We start from the raw sequence: 15,461 nt of genomic DNA on the forward strand, positions 1-15,461 counted from the left end.
TGGAGGTTCATTGACGATTTACAGTGTTGGGTCTCCTTTATTTTTTTCACCTTTCCCACCCTTGTGATACCCACCACTTTGGTTTTTCAGGTTCAGTTTGGAGTCACTCACTCGTACGTACGTACCGAGTACGAACAAGTGTACAGGGGAGTTTGTTTGGGGGGACTCGGAGTGGGCGGGGCGGTGCGGACGATATTCACACCATTATGCATTGCACACCTTGGGATACCTACTCGCACAGGAGGTATTAGGTGTTTGGCATTCATAACTATCTACCTACGTAGGTACTATGAGGGGTGGGCCATACTCGGTACACGTCGAAGAATAGTAACGGAAATGGGAATGAATGAATAGGTTAGAATAGCGACAAAAAGGAGCACTCGTACGTGTATATAGTACCAAGTGGTGATGAAAATCATTTTGTTGCATATAGAGAAGTGCCTGCTGCAGCACCCAGTATTGAGTAGGTATTGCACATGATATTTTTATTTATGCAGAAAGACGTGATCGCATTCGAGAAGAAGTGGCTTTTGTACCGAGTACGAGGTACTCTGTACCCAGTCGTGCCGGTCCGGTGGTGATGATGATATTCGTCCCGAGTATCTCGCACTAGACGTGACGGAGGGTCAGCCTTGGCCACCAGGCTCAGCCTCCAGGGGGCGAGCAATGGCACACTGACTTTGCATTGACACGCAGTCAAACAGTGGGACGACGGCCTGATTACGTGTCTGTACTCGTCTATAAGGAGTTACGAGGACATGGCGAGGCGAGACGGGGGGCCAGACTTGCTACGCACGAGTAGTACCGAGTAGTCAGCTCGTCGCCGTGGAAAGTCCCTCGTCCTCGTAGTCATAGGTGATGATGATGCATAACCGAGGCTTTGAGTGGGCAAGTAATGGGCAACTCAGCAAGTCAGGCTGTACATATGTACATATGAAGTGCATACCGGGCGAGCCTTACGAGCAATACGCCGGCGAGCGTAATTGCGGATTTGGGTTGCGAGACATTTTCCCACCGTCCCACCCACCCCTTGGAAAAGGATAGCTGCGGGGGCTGAAAAACGGGAGGGACCCTGAATTTTTGTTTGATTTATTGTTCCGTCCCAGGCACCGACGAATCGAAAAGAGATACTGCTTTGAGATGATGTGGAGGGTTAATCATCCGAAGAGTCAGCACTTGAAGCCTCTTTTTGTTTTGTAGCTAGGCTATTACTCGGTACGAGGGACAGATGGAGAATACCTGAGGTAATAATGGGGGGGGGGATTGGGTCGCGCGCCACGGGGGTTGGCGGGCGCTACGAAGAAAAGGCCGTGTTGATTATCCCTTACTTGTATGTAGGTACACCAGACTTGCGGTGCTTATACTTGTGTGTCCTTCTCGTGCGGTATAACGTGCTCATATCAGCTCTTTACAAGTATTTCCCCGTGGCTCGGCGTTACATCATAGCGGCGGTGGTGGTGGCCAACGGCGAAGTGCGCAGATCCCGATTAAGTAGTAGTAGTTGGTGCGATTCGTGCGAGGCGAGGAACGTGGGAATGCGTATTGGAGGAGGAGCAATCCGAGATCCGCAGGAGGTTATTACTCGTTCGATACTCGTAACTAGCTTTTCACACCTTTTTAGTGACGAAGATAACCATCTGAGTAGACGGAACATAGTACGAAGTTTCGTCTCGAAGTACGCTTTGGATGGTCTTGGTGTTGCTCGTATAGGTGAAGAAGTGGTTGTATGTCGTTAAGTGGCGGAACTCCCCCTCTTCAGCTGCACCAGCGTGTGCTTATGGTGGCCCATGATGAGAGTATTGCGTGTGTTCTGAGGACGAGGGCAAAAAGGATGTCGTTGCGAGGAGATGATTGATGGGAATGGATATGCAGGTGGACGAGTGACAAGGGATGCTGCAGGCACTGCCACAATCTTCGCCTTCGCAGATTCGAGCCTCAATTGGCTCGTATACCAGCAACCCACCAAATCCGCCAATCCCCTGCGGGCACCAAACTACGCCCGCTCGCAACAAGAATTTCCCTCTGAATTTCCCCCCTACGAGAAACTACTTGGTCGGTACTCTCCTTGTCTCTCTCTTTATTACATACCTACTTGTTACTTCTCATCTTTTCCCTCGTTTGATTTCCCTGTTGTCGACATCATCCCCGTACGCTAGTCCTACGGTTCACTCCTTCAGCCCTAGTCTCTCCTTAACTCGAACCATCCCACCCCCCCTATAACTGTTCTTTCGTACTCGACAACCCAAAAACTCAACCTGATCTTGTCCCGTACCTGGTAGACTTCTCCGCCCGAACCATGCTCCTCCACTGTCATTGAGCTCTGCATGCTTTGAATCTCGTACCAGCCTCGACCCCTCTGAAGAGAACTACCAGTCAGTTCCTCAAAAGCATTCCTTCACCCGCCCAGATTATATTCTCGAACACACGTGCATGGGATTGCCCGCGACGAACGGACCTACACCCATACCTCGAACCTCGTCCCTCACCCTTAGCGGGCTGCTGTCAAGATGCGGCGCAGTCTGATGGTCTTCCTCTTGGTGGCCATCATAGTGTTGACCCTCCTCCTACACTCGGTCTCGACGCTGCTCGCCCTGCTCATAGAAGACGCGTCTCAAGACGCCATCCATAGATCAGAGCTACCGGCTCCCAATTCCACACTCCTCGAAACACGGCCACATTTGATCCCCAAGATCATTCATCAGACATACATCAACGAGTCCATTCCCGCGCACTGGATCCCCGCGCAGAAATCATGTATAGATCTACACCCAGACTACGAGTACATATTGTGGACGGATGAAAAATCTCTCGACTTCATTGCCAAGGAGTATCCGTGGTTCTTGTCGACGTTTATCGGGTACAAACATAACATTCAACGCGCTGATGCGATCCGATACTTTGTGCTGGCTCACTATGGCGGTGTCTACATCGACCTGGATGACGGCTGCATGAGGAGGCTCGATCCATTGTTGTCGTACACGGCGTTTGTGCGGAGGACGGTCCCTACAGGCATTAGCAACGACGTCATGGGCTCGATACCGCAACATCCTTTCTTCTTGCGGGTGATGGAGTCCCTCCAGGGTGCCAACAGATCCTGGCTCCTGCCGTATATCACCATTATGGCCTCGACCGGGCCATTGTTTCTGAGTGTGATTTGGAAAAAGTGGATGGGTGAACACGCCCACCTCGATCCCCAGAGCTGGATTGGCAGAGTCCGAGTGCTGATGCCGGACGAATACAACAAACATTCCTGGTCGTTTTTCAAGACATACAAGGGCTCCAGCTGGCATGGCAAAGACGCAAGACTGATATTCTGGATGGGCAAGAACTGGGTATTGCTTACCGTGCTGGGTTTCCTCCTCGTCATGACCGTGGGCTTCGTGATCTGGTTCATCTATTCGAGGCTGCTCATTTGGAGTGCGAGGAAGAGAGGCACAAGGGGCAGTCCTCGAATGGTTGCCTTCAGATTCCCTGGTGCTGCAAAGATGCCGCTGTGGCGGATGTGGTCCGGTGGGTTGGGAGCTAAGAAGCAGACGTATGAGCTGGTTGCTCAGCATGATGCATGACCTGCTGCCGTTATTGGACACCATTCAGCTTCCGCAACCGAGTCGTTCGGATTTGACAAAAGAACACGGCCGAACCCTCGACATTACAACTACAATGAACTTTACGAGCGCAGGCGTTAAGGCGAGACGAAAAAAACCCCACTGTCTATATTCTCGGACGGTTTACGCGCCGTCTTTCTGCGATAGAAAGCGAGTACAGGATACTGGGCATGATGTATTTTACCGTGACCCGGCGTCTCTGCTTTTCTTACTTTTGGATGCCACGCCGATGATATATGGCGGATTATACGATATTGTAATAAGACTTTTAATCTCACAGACCAGGCGGAGGATATGAATCTATTAGATGGGATCCAGATCCAGGACAACACGAGATGGATATATGCTCGAGTATCTCATTACCAAGTACCGAGTACCGTGTAGACAATTCATTCCTAGATGAGAGTACTCGTATCAGCTGTCGTTGCGATAAACGCGTCTATTGAGTTTGCAAAGTCAGGCCAACCAACCCTCGGGGGTAGTTTGCCTGATTGTGTACTCTGTACGCCTGATCAGGGACTGTTGCGAGTTCACCGTCTAGTCAATTGTGGGGGTGTTTTCTCCCATGTCGCCTGATCAATCTGCACTCACCATTCTCATTGCACTCTGCACTGGGTATTATCAACAAGTACCTCGTACCCCTATCTGACCAGGGAGTGATTATTATCTTGTTAATCTCCTGCGGCAGTGGCTGAGACTCACATATACCTCGTAGGTACTCGGTATCAACATCCATGCTAACCTGGTCCAGGCAAGGCCCCTCAGGTCGATTCCGCCTGACCGAGTACCTCATACAGTACGGGGTACTCGGTAGTGATTCTCCCACGGCCTCCGGCCCAGACTATTACATGAGCAGGCTATGCTCCTCGCGTCATTGTCGAACTTCTTGTACCTACCAAGGTGGCACAGGAAAGAGACGGACAGGGATGTTATGTGGACAGACGTCGTCTACCAATGCAAAAAGAACCACTTGGTCTCCAGCGACCATGACAAACTCTCTTCGACGTGTGTAGCGAGTACTCGCACTCGCTACAGAGTCGACTACCCGGTACTCACAATTTCTTCCCGTTGCGCCCCCCCTGTTCTGTATAATCTCCACACTCTTGAGTATTTCTGTCCGGGATGAGCTAGGGATATCGACAACGGCTGTTTGGTTGGTCAGTTCCCGCCCAGCCCCAGTGGTTATGTGCCAACCCTGGTCCCCCTTCTATTGCTACACAGACTCGTCCTAACGAGGGAAATGCTCAGATGATACTCGTGATCTGGAATTGTATCTGCGACCGAGCCTGCTGCCATCGTCTTGACGCCTCATTGAGACGAACGTCAAGACTCTCTTTCAAGCGCGACACCTTATCTTGTTCTGGCAAGATGAACAGGCAGGCAAAAAGAAATGCTGGACACAAGCAGCTCCGTCCGCTCGAACGAACGCCATGTTGCATCTCGACTTCCGGTGGCTGTCTCCCTCCACCTGTAGCGAGTTCCTGTGCTTCTCCCGCATCCGGGATAGCGAAAACGCCCTCCTGCATATGCTTGAAGCACTGTTGGGGCCGAAATGCGCCGCACTCTCATCTTGGAGCTTTGGTAATGGTCTACGGCCAAGCCCCGCGCCTTGATATCTTTGCATGAGTAGTGCGTCCCAGAGGCTCTGTAGGAGAGAGACAGCTCAGTCTGGAGCAACAATGTGTGACCGTTGCAGAACTACTAAGTAAGGTGAGTTCTTTGAAAACTCGTCCACGGCATGTTACCACAGGGCGACCTCAGAGTGAGTTCCCAGCCTCATCGTCCGTGTCTTTCACAATGTCTATCTATCGTTGTCTTTCTGTGATGCTATGGGCTCTCAGCCTTTTTGTCGTCTCTGCAGAAATCGCATTCAGCAGTTACAACGGCGCTGGCCTGACAGAAGCCGACACGCTGCGGGTTCTGCGCCGCGCCCTGTCTGCATCCGGGACAGAAGACACCGTCAATCTCTTCGACGAGACTATCGACAAAAGCTGGGACGGAGCATTGCTATTTGCCATGTAGGGACCACTGAACAATTCCTGGTTGTTTGACCATGTCTGACTGACTCGCCAGTACGATGGAGGCAGAGGAGGATGTATCGACTCCCGCCGGTAATGGCTCCCTCGAAACCCAATACGGTGTCAGTATTGTTTGTTCCACCTGCTACATTACCGGCAGGGTCAGTGGACAGCTGACGCGCAATGCCGACTTCAACATCACCGAGCTCGAGGAGAGTGCCATTGGCCTGGTCAAGAATATCACCGAGGAAGCCGGACAGGCCTTGTCGGATCTCGTCGAGGGCAACACCAACTATACAGAAATTGATTTCAACGTCGAGCTCCCCAGCTTTCCAGACTTTGACTATCGGTTGCAGTTCAGCTTTGACAACCTAGAGCTCTACATGAAGCTTGATACCATCCTTTCTGTTGCATCCACCTACACGATCAACCTATACACATCACAGAGCCCAGCGGGCGTCAGTCTGGGGGACTCCTTGGAGATCGGGGCGTTCTTCACTGTGGATCTGATCCTGACTGCTGCGGCAGAGGTGGACATCAGCAGCGGAGTGCACATCAAGGTTGACGGAGCCGACATCAATCTACAGATGTTTAACAGGAGTGTGGAAAGCATTACCATGTAAGGGAAATGAACAACGCTGAACAGACCACAGAGACCCTGACACTAACACGCCCTGTTTTTCGTTTAGTGATGGCGGCATGTTTGAATTCCTCCCCGTGAGCATCGAGGGTGCCGGGTTCGTGTTCACCGGCGCGCTGCGAGTCGGTCTCCACGCCGGCATCACCTTTGACATCGACACGTACGTGACGATTGCGAACCACACGCTCGGCGGCTCGGCGGGCCTGGAAGCAGGAGTCTTTGCCAACGTTGCCGAGTTCGTCGCCAATGTCACGTACGACGCCGGAGGCGATGACGGCGACTGCGAGCTGGCGCTGGTCGAGTCCTTCACCATGGCACTCGGCGCCGCGGCGGGAGCATCGGCCGCCTTCGACCAGACCACCTGGGGACCGACGCCCGAAACCGAAGTCCCCATCTGGTACACGGAGCTGGGCTCTGCGTGCGCGGCCCGCCGTAGCTCGACAACCACACCGGCGCCCGTCACAGCGAGAGACGCGACGGGCGACCTCTCTCTCACGCTCGCGACTGTGACCACGGAGACAACGTCTTTCGGAGTGGCCTGCATCTCGTCCGGCTTGCTCAACTGCCCCGTGTCCTTGCAGACGACGAAGACCTTCACAGCGACTCTCACGACGACGACCTCGGTCCCGTCCGGCTCGGAAGCGACATGGCCTGCCGCGACTCAAACGGCCGTGAGGACGGTCGCATTCGGCGCCAACGCCAAAGCCCTGACGGCGACGACGGGCATTCCAGTCTCTTACATCCCGCCGCCGTCACCACCCTCGTCCTCATCCGCCTCCGGCACCGCAACCGCAACAGGAGACCGCGCGAGCCACGGAAACCACAGACCGCTGATCATCGGACTCTCCGTGGGCCTGGGCGTTCCGGTCCTCGTCGCAATTATCGCCGGCGTGGTCTTCTTCCTCCGCAGGCGCTTGGTCAGGTATGCGCCCGTGCACAAGGCTGAGAGTCAGAGTCCCGTCGCGGAAGAGGTGCAGCCGCAGCCGGCGGCGCAGCATGAGCAGCAGGGGATGCTCAAGCGGGCGACGACGGTTGAGGTGGACGAGACGGATTGAAACTGTCGGAGACTGACTGACTGATTGAGTATGACTGATTGATTGATTGATTGACGTGGAGAATGTAGTCCACCCAGACTTATATACCTATCCTGCCCGAAAACGACCCGCTATGTAAGGGTGCACATGTATGCATGCATGTGTGACTTTTTTATAGTTTTATAGTGTAGTGTTGTACAAAACGTCCAGATGTCAAGAGAACATCCTGTTCACCTTAGCTTCGTCGCTTCGTCGCTGCATCAATCCCGACTCTATACAAAGTATGCGTAGATGGCCCCTCCCTGTCACCTGTCACCTGTCACCTGTCACCTGTCACCTGTCACCTGTCACCTGTAAAGGACGAAGCCGTGACGAGGTAAGTATAAAAGAATGAGCAGAGTTTCCCCCTCCCCCCGTCCCAGGTGGTCCCAACACCAGAATGGCAACGCAACACAATACGACACGACACATTCATTGAAACTCGCCCGAGCGACGACTTGTCCCCCGTCTCCCGTCTCCTGTCATCCTTTCGTTCCTTCTATCTCGTTCTCGTGCGTCTCTCGTCTCTTGTCTCTTGTCTGCTCTGCATCGACCGGCGGGGACCCCACGAAGAGAAGCAGAGCAGTTGTCCTGGTCCATCCGTGGCTGGTTATTGTCTTGTCAGAATCAGAGGCTGATGGCATGCAAGGTGCTGGCCATGAGAAGAAAGCAGGAAAGGGAGGAAGGCGGGAGTTGCGGACAAGATCGATGCCGCGTATCGGTTTGATAACGACAGAACAGAACAGAGGCCCGCTCTGTGGGTTCAATAATACGCCTTCATACTCCTTGTTGTCCCCGAAACGCCTTTTACTTTTCTTTTTCTTTTTTCTTTCTCTTCCCCTCATGACCTCGCGAGAATTGATGTGGATAGACAAATCCCGGATAATGCGGATGCGGATGCGAATTGCGAAGAGGAAGACAGGATCATATCATTTCTTACTTCCCTCCCGCACTGTCGGTGCCACCGTCGCCGCCGCCGCCACCACCACCACCAGAACTCTTCTGCGCGCGCTCCTCGGCCGCGATCCGCCGCTCGACCATCTCACGCACCTCCCTCTCCTCCTCCCACGCACGGCGACTCCGGTCCAGCGCCCGCCGCTGCCGGCGGATCCCCTCGTTGAACTCCCCCACGCGCTTCTCGGCGAAGATGCACCCGCCCAGGATCATGGCGCTGATCTGCAGAAACACCTTGAATTGGATCGTCAGCCCGCGGTATACGGGCGTGTAGCGGTTCAGGAGGAAGTGCGTGGCGAAGCTGATGGTGCCGAACCGCAGGGCACCCGAGGCGAAGCCCTGCGCGGCCACTTGGCTCAGTTGCGGAGGCGGGAGCGGGTCGGTTATGTACGAGGGAGGCGGCATTGTAGTGACTTGGAGCCTTGGGGGATGGGAATTGGTAGTAGAAACGAAAGACAAGGATGAGAATTGAACGTCACAAGTCAATGGGACCACGAGGGATTTGCGGATTCGATGGGCCTTTGGAGATGTCGACTCTCGGTCTGCTTTGGATTGCTCTGGAGTCCTGAGTGGGTAAAAATTCTAACAACTGCACTCGATATGGGGCCCCAAAGGCACAGATTTGTCCCAGTTACAGCAGTGGTATCAACAGATGCTGAGACTGAACAGGTGCTGGTCGTGTGAGCGATGAAGCTCTGCTGCGGCTCTCCGCACTCGAGGATTCAATGATGACGTTGAGTTTGCGGTCGGCGCCCGGGAAAATGTCGGCAATTTTCTTCTCCAAAGAAAAGTTCACAGCGACAAGCAGCGCTGGCGATTGCACTGTAACTTGTTGTAATTCAAGCCCACAACCAACTCGCATGAAAAGTGCCCTCCCCCAAAGATGGCGCCCAAACCGCCTTCAAACTCAAAGTCCGCCGCAAAGAGAAGCCCAAAAGCCCACAAGTCTGGCTCTGCGGGACCCTTGAAAAAGTCCAAGATCACAAAACGGCCACCGCCAAAACAGGTCAAAACTAAACCAGGCGTACATTCCCAGACGTCTGCACAGGCCACGAAGCCATCCAAACGCAAGCAAAAGACTTACTCTGACAAAGACCTCGATCTTCCTGCCCTCAACATGATCACGCCGGTGTCCGCTCCCGAGAACCCCACCAACCACTCTCGCAGAGGAGGGACCGGCAAGAAGAAGAACAAAATCTACATTGACGACGAGGAATCCATGCGCACGATACTTGCCATGGTAAACGCGGAGAAGGAGGGACAGATCGAGAGCAAGCTGATGAAAGCAAGGCAGATGGAGGAGATCAGAGAGGCTCGAAGGAAGGAGATGGAGAAGAGGAAGGAAAGCAAGAGAGACGAGCTGGAAGGAGTCAAAAACGGGTTGAAGAAGGGAAAGAAGAAGAGGAAATCCCACGACGGGGGACTGGTTGCTCGAGATGACCCTGAAGGAAATGGAGAAGGCAAACCAAAGACCAAGAAACGAGTGTCATTTGCGTGAGTGACGCAAGAGTCGATGAGAGGATTCTATTCTTTCTATGCCGTACATGACCCTTCGTGGTGTCTATCATCCACACCCTGACCATGTCGGATGGAGTTATCATAAGCCCGGGACATGCATCTTTCTGCGCATCGGCTCAAAGACAGGCTTCAACGGTTGTCGTTCGCCGCGAGAGATTTGACCCTCGAGTTGAGCACCTTTGCCGTCTGTCTTGGAAATTGAGTCCAGGTCAATATCGTTGGCCATGGTCTGGAAGAACGCTGTGGTCTACGCGCAGTCGCGTCAGCTTGGAAAGTCCTTGACAAATGCTTGGGAGGATACCGACCACTCTTTCGAACCATCGTCTGCCACCAAGCTCAAACCAACTCAAATGACCCCCACCGGGAGTCGTACAGAGCACCCCGTATGAAGTTTGTTGTACTTCTTCCCGCGGCAGCGCTTCACTTGCTGTCACCTGCTCTGATCAGCGACGCACAGGGGAACAACCAATGTGACAAGCTTACCGGATCATCTTCAGCGTGAATTGCCAGGAAAGGAATCCTTATGGACAATGCTGAATCGACCGACGAGGCATCACGGTAATAGGCCCCTTCTGTGGGATAACCCCATGTGGGACCTTGGACATAACGATCGAATTCATGAAGATATCTGGCCTGTCGGACGAGACCGACGTCGATCTTGGGGTTCTGCGAGATCTGGTCTACGTGCCTTTCGAAAAGCTTCTTCATACTCTGGCCCATGTTCGCGGAATAGGCGTTCCGACGGAACCATGTTCTCTGCAGTGCAAGATTTGCGGCATGGAGATCCCATGGATTAGACAGAATAACAGCGGCCTTCAAGGGGCAAGCACTGCCTTCTTCACCGAGGTACTGGAGCAGATTAGAAGGAACAATTGATTGAAGCATCCGAGTGGAACAGTACTCACGTTCGTAATAATGTTGGCGCCCAAGGAGAAGCCCATTCCGAAGAGGGGGCGATTAGGGAAAGTCGTTTTAAGCCACTTGACTGTCTGCCTCATGTCCCAAGTTGCACGCGCGTTGTACAGCACGCTACTAGTGGTTTTGCTCATGGCACAACCTCTAGAAATAACGACACAAGCTTCCCAACCTCCCTCTCCCACCAGAGGGGCCAGAACGTGGCGCAGATAGAGCTCATGGGAGCCGCCGCTCAATCCATGGAGCATGATCAACATAGGTCGATTGTCCAGAGAGCCGATGTTCTGAAACTCCTGTTCTGTAAAATAGGTCGTGCGCGATGGTAGAGACGCATCCGAGTCATTGTTGGGAGACGTCACGAAGTCGACCGAGAACTGGCCTGTGAAGACTGGGTCTTCATTCTCAAAGATTCTCCGCTTGTAGTAGATCGGTATATCCTCTCGGGTCAAGACTGTCCAGATGGTCTGGAGATGCCCGTTGAATAGAAACGGATTGAGTCGACACGACGGAATAAGCGACTTGCACAGGTCTGCAAAGGAAGTGGTTCGACCATCTTTCGTCTTCAATAACAGTGACCTAGTCGCGTGCCAGTATTTCGGTTTGACCATTTTGAGTCGCCTCGTGGGAACCACAGCCAACGTCGCTGCGAAAGCGAACCCAATGAGGGCGAAAAAAGGATGGTCTTGTGCTTGCTGAAGCAGTGCCCCAAGACCGAGCATCATCGCCTTTCTCTATTCAAGCCGAATAGTCTGATCTCTTTCCATCCCAAAATCAGACCGGAAAAAGCGGAGGGATGTGTCAAGGACTATCTGTCTGTTATGTACGAGGCATTGGCGAGTGTTGCATCGCGTCTGGCGGCGTCGCCGAGTCTATTGTGGATTGGTGCGCGCCGGATGTACGTTGCCGACAATCCGCTGCTCAGTCTGTGTCCAAAACCCTGCGTGCGGATCGCCTTGTCCCTTTCATCCTCTTTCAACCGTCTCCACAAAGGTTAGACTTGACTCTCTTACAGATTCGCGATATTCTAGGCCCTGTATCCAAAGGCGTGAGGAGTGAAAGAACCGCGACGATGGCTAGACTCGTGAGCGTGCATTGAGGAGGCTTGGATGCGACACGACCGACTTGACAGCACTGCGTGAGGGAGAAACTGCTGTCTGTCCTGTTCTGTTACATCAGGTTCACAAAAGGCCATTTGGGGGGCTGTGTTGGCAATTATTACAGAAGTTTGACAGGCCTTGAATGGTAGTGTGGTGTTTTTGTTCTGAGTGCAAAGTGAAGTCTGAAGGTTCCAAGAAACTGCGCACGGCCAGCGTGACTGCAGCTTCTTTCTCATCATGGATCCCAACTTCCACTATCCCAACAACTCGGCCAACCACAACCTTGGCCAGGGCTACTTTTACGATACCAACAACAACCTCCCGCAGTCTCCCTACCACCTCGATCCCTTGTCTCAACGTCCTCAGCACCCACAATATTCTGGGCATTCTCAGCAACCTCAACATCACCGCCCTCACCAGTCGCAAGCACACCCTCAGCCACAGCCTTACTATCTATCATCTCATCCCCAAACTCTCACCCAGAACCACCCCCAGAACTATCAAAATCGAGCATACCCTCAATCCTATCAGCCTCCATTGCAACAGCTTCAACAGCCAATCTATCAACAACCTGTCCAGCTTCACCCACAGCCACAAAATCAGCTTGGACCTGGCATAGTTGAAATCCCGACGCCTCGACCCCGCTATCAGCCTGCGACTGTGCAATCACAACGAGGCCATCAACCTTCACAGCTTGATTCCGACGTCATCGAGGGACCGCCTCATCGCCGTCCTATTCACTCCTCTCCGCCACAAGCACAGTACGGCCAGCAAACCCCTAGAGCCAGCCAGCAGGCCAGACCTCAAGTACCGAAGCCAGTCACTGCCCATCAGAATACCCCGAAAAGCTCCCAACGACCTCAACATGCGGCAAAGCTACCTCAACAACATCTAGGAAAAGACTCTCGATCCGCCGTTGGTGACGTTCAACACCCCACCCCTGTTACTCCCTCGTATTCGAAGAAAGAGGAGAGACAGGTAGCATCCACGAGTAGTTCAAATACCCCAAAGATGCCTAGACAGAACCAGTCTCGTGTCCTGAAAGCTGTGGAGGTCAATGCAACATCAAGGCAACCTGTTGTAAAGTCGCCGGGCCACCGCGATCTTCCCATCGACGTCGATGAGCTGGAACCAGATTACCCCTCCCTCCTATGCGTCCTTGCCGACGACTACCTCGAAGCGGCTCGTAAGCTGCCTGCTCCGACCGAAGAGTATTACACTCTCATCGCCACCACGCTCGGTTGTCTTGAATCAGTCCTAGCCAATTTCAAAGTACCTCCTCTGAGGGAGGCACAGGTCTCTTTACGCTACGCCCAACTTCTGTACGCGGAAACGGAAAACTACGATGAGGCAGAGACTATCTTGGCAAAGGCCATAGAGCTGTGCGAGCGACACAAGTTTATTGATCTAAAGTATGAGATGCAGCTCCTCCTGTCCAAGGTACTTTACGAATCGAAACCCAAAGCCGCTCTGCGAGATATCCAGAGAATGATCGATGACATCGAAGCCTATAGCCATACAGTTTGGCTGTATATCTTTCGTTTCCAACACGCAATGTTTTCGTTGGCTTCTAGTGCCCCCGGCGAGATTCACGGCGCTGTCGTCCAGTTGCAGAAGATTAGGCGCTTGGCTCATGCAAGTTCTGACGATGCCGTCTTTGCATTTGCTGCTGCTCTTGAAGCTCTTCTGCACCTATCTGGCTCGAGTCAAGAAGCCGTGACAGCTAGTCAAACGGCGCTGGCACAGGCTCAAAGTTCGCAATTGAATACAGATGTCCAAGGGATTCCACAGCTCACCATACTGATGAAATTCATCGACCTTGCCTGCAGCATCCGAGGAGCCAACATTAGCCAAATCGCGGAAAAGCTCGCGGTTATGCTAGACATTCTGAGGCGGTCGGTGAGCGATCCAAATTGGAGAGAGGATGGCTTGATCTATGTTCCGGTTGGAACGAAGGCTGTAGCTGGTATGCAACTCCATGGAAATGGGAATCTCATCAAGAAAAATGGAAAGTACCATATCCCCTTTTCGTGGCTTGGAAAAAAGGAAACAATGGCCTTGGGCAATTTGTTCTCGGCAGCGAGTTCAGCTTACAAGAATGGATCTGATGGAGGCAAGGCCGAGAAATATGCGGACAGCGGCCTTTCTGTTCTTAAGGCTCTGGGAATGCCCTCCCTCAAGGCAGGATACCGAGAGTCCAAAAGACAGTTGATATCTCGAAGGCTTGCGGAAGCTGAGTTCTCGTTGCTTCTCGTCTTCTTACAGTGCTCGAAAGGACTTTGGCACGAGGCAAACCATACCCTAGACAAAGTCCATGTGATCTCACAGGAGTTGGGCAACGCTTTTCCGGTCAACATGAAGTCCTGCCTGCTGTATCTCCGGGGAGCCGTGCTGCAGGGGACGGGAGATTTGGCTGGGGCGCTTCAGGTCTATCAATCTCTTTCCGACATCGACACTCCGAACAAATCACCCTCGGGAGGATCTAGATGCTCAAACCAGATATCAAATTCTTACCATGCAGAGTCCGATATAACTCGCCAATTCTCCATCCTCGCGATGATGAACTCCACCTTGATCATCCGCAATCCAGCCCATCCACAAAATAAGCGCCTGTCATCTTTGATCAAGGATCTGGACACCGCGGTTCAGAAGTGCGGAAATCCATACATCAAGTCGCATTACGCTCTCGTCGAAGCCATTCTGTCCACAAACCAGACCGCAAAGAAGAACTCTCTGGGTCGCTCGATGGCCGAAAGCAAAGCAATTGGTAACGCGCAGACTACGGCATTGATCCTCGTCTACATGCAAGACCAGATGTACAAGGGCTCGACGGACGACCAAGCCTTGAAATGCGCCAGGGCCGCCAGCAATCAAACAGGGAGATGGGGCCAGCCCATGTGGATGCACGTTGCGACCGCCCTGGAGGCCCAGGCACTGGACTTTCAGGGCCGGGTTGTCGAGGCAAAAGAGAAGATGGCTGCAGCAGAGGTTGGCTGGCAGATGTTGCCAAATGGCATCAAGGGTATTGCGGATGATGGCCCAGCCGGCCCTCCAGAATAGTGAATGGGCGCGAACTTGGTCGACCTCTGCTGTACATTCTGGGGTCTGGGATATAGCACGGCAGAAGCGACGTGACTTTTTTTTTTTTTTTTTTTTTTCAAACACAGTGCTTGAGTGGGTGGGTGGTACACGGGATGGCTGAACTCGTCTTCATACAGCAAGGAGCTAGGACAAGGACTAAAAAGGAGGGAAATTGTCGACATCTGGGAGTTCTGATGAAACTGAGACTTGATGGACTTTAAAAGGCTAGTTTTGCACATGATTTCAACACCCGAGCACCCACCGTGGTAAGCCGTGTTGATTAATGTGAGGTTGTTCTCTGCCATTTCATTTCTCTTCCTGTGTCTGATCCTCCATGTCGAGGTCGACGACGACGACATTTGGCAATTGTCTGTCCGGGGCAGATCGAGGTTTCAGCTCAGTCATGCCGGGGCTCTCCTCGAAGTTTTGTACTCGAACAACCCATCCAGCGAGCAAATAGGCAAGCGAACAAACAAACAAGCGTTGCGTTTGCTCTCTCGATTCAGCCCATGAATGGTACCACGACCCAGCGTTGCACAAGGAGCCAGCTGATCCATTCG

At 52.9% G+C, this 15,461-nt stretch overlaps 6 protein-coding genes across 6 annotated transcripts; 4 read left to right on the plus strand and 2 right to left on the minus strand.

Annotated features, from left to right (window-relative positions):
• Positions 1 to 2,507: 2,507 nt before the first annotated feature.
• Positions 2,508 to 3,566, plus strand: Z517_10350 (uncharacterized protein; the record flags this gene model as incomplete). The annotated part of the gene is made up of 1 exon (XM_013423962.1): positions 2,508 to 3,566. One exon carries the CDS (start codon positions 2,508 to 2,510, stop codon positions 3,564 to 3,566), a length of 1,059 nt encoding a protein of 352 aa, XP_013279416.1.
• A 1,836-nt stretch (positions 3,567 to 5,402) lies between these two features.
• Positions 5,403 to 7,318, plus strand: Z517_10351 (uncharacterized protein; the record flags this gene model as incomplete). Its single annotated transcript, XM_013423963.1, has 3 exons — positions 5,403 to 5,623; positions 5,679 to 6,242; positions 6,313 to 7,318. 3 exons carry the CDS (start codon positions 5,403 to 5,405, stop codon positions 7,316 to 7,318), a joined length of 1,791 nt encoding a protein of 596 aa, XP_013279417.1.
• A 954-nt stretch (positions 7,319 to 8,272) lies between these two features.
• Z517_10352 (uncharacterized protein) lies at positions 8,273 to 8,695 on the minus strand (the record flags this gene model as incomplete). The annotated part of the gene is made up of 1 exon (XM_013423964.1): positions 8,273 to 8,695. The coding sequence occupies one exon, from the start codon at positions 8,693 to 8,695 to the stop codon at positions 8,273 to 8,275; it is 423 nt and encodes a 140-aa protein (XP_013279418.1).
• A 478-nt stretch (positions 8,696 to 9,173) lies between these two features.
• Positions 9,174 to 9,788, plus strand: Z517_10353 (uncharacterized protein; the record flags this gene model as incomplete). Its single annotated transcript, XM_013423965.1, has 1 exon — positions 9,174 to 9,788. One exon carries the CDS (start codon positions 9,174 to 9,176, stop codon positions 9,786 to 9,788), a length of 615 nt encoding a protein of 204 aa, XP_013279419.1.
• Positions 9,789 to 9,887: 99 nt separating this feature from the next.
• On the minus strand, positions 9,888 to 11,331 carry Z517_10354 (uncharacterized protein; the record flags this gene model as incomplete). The annotated part of the gene is made up of 4 exons (XM_013423966.1): positions 9,888 to 10,055; positions 10,114 to 10,242; positions 10,292 to 10,657; positions 10,714 to 11,331. 4 exons carry the CDS (start codon positions 11,329 to 11,331, stop codon positions 9,888 to 9,890), a joined length of 1,281 nt encoding a protein of 426 aa, XP_013279420.1.
• Positions 11,332 to 12,057: 726 nt separating this feature from the next.
• Z517_10355 (uncharacterized protein) lies at positions 12,058 to 14,880 on the plus strand (the record flags this gene model as incomplete). Its single annotated transcript, XM_013423967.1, has 1 exon — positions 12,058 to 14,880. The coding sequence occupies one exon, from the start codon at positions 12,058 to 12,060 to the stop codon at positions 14,878 to 14,880; it is 2,823 nt and encodes a 940-aa protein (XP_013279421.1).
• Positions 14,881 to 15,461: the final 581 nt, after the last annotated feature.

This window comes from Fonsecaea pedrosoi (genome assembly GCF_000835455.1).
Source record: "Fonsecaea pedrosoi CBS 271.37 unplaced genomic scaffold supercont1.7, whole genome shotgun sequence".
Lineage (NCBI taxonomy): Eukaryota > Fungi > Ascomycota > Eurotiomycetes > Chaetothyriales > Herpotrichiellaceae > Fonsecaea > Fonsecaea pedrosoi.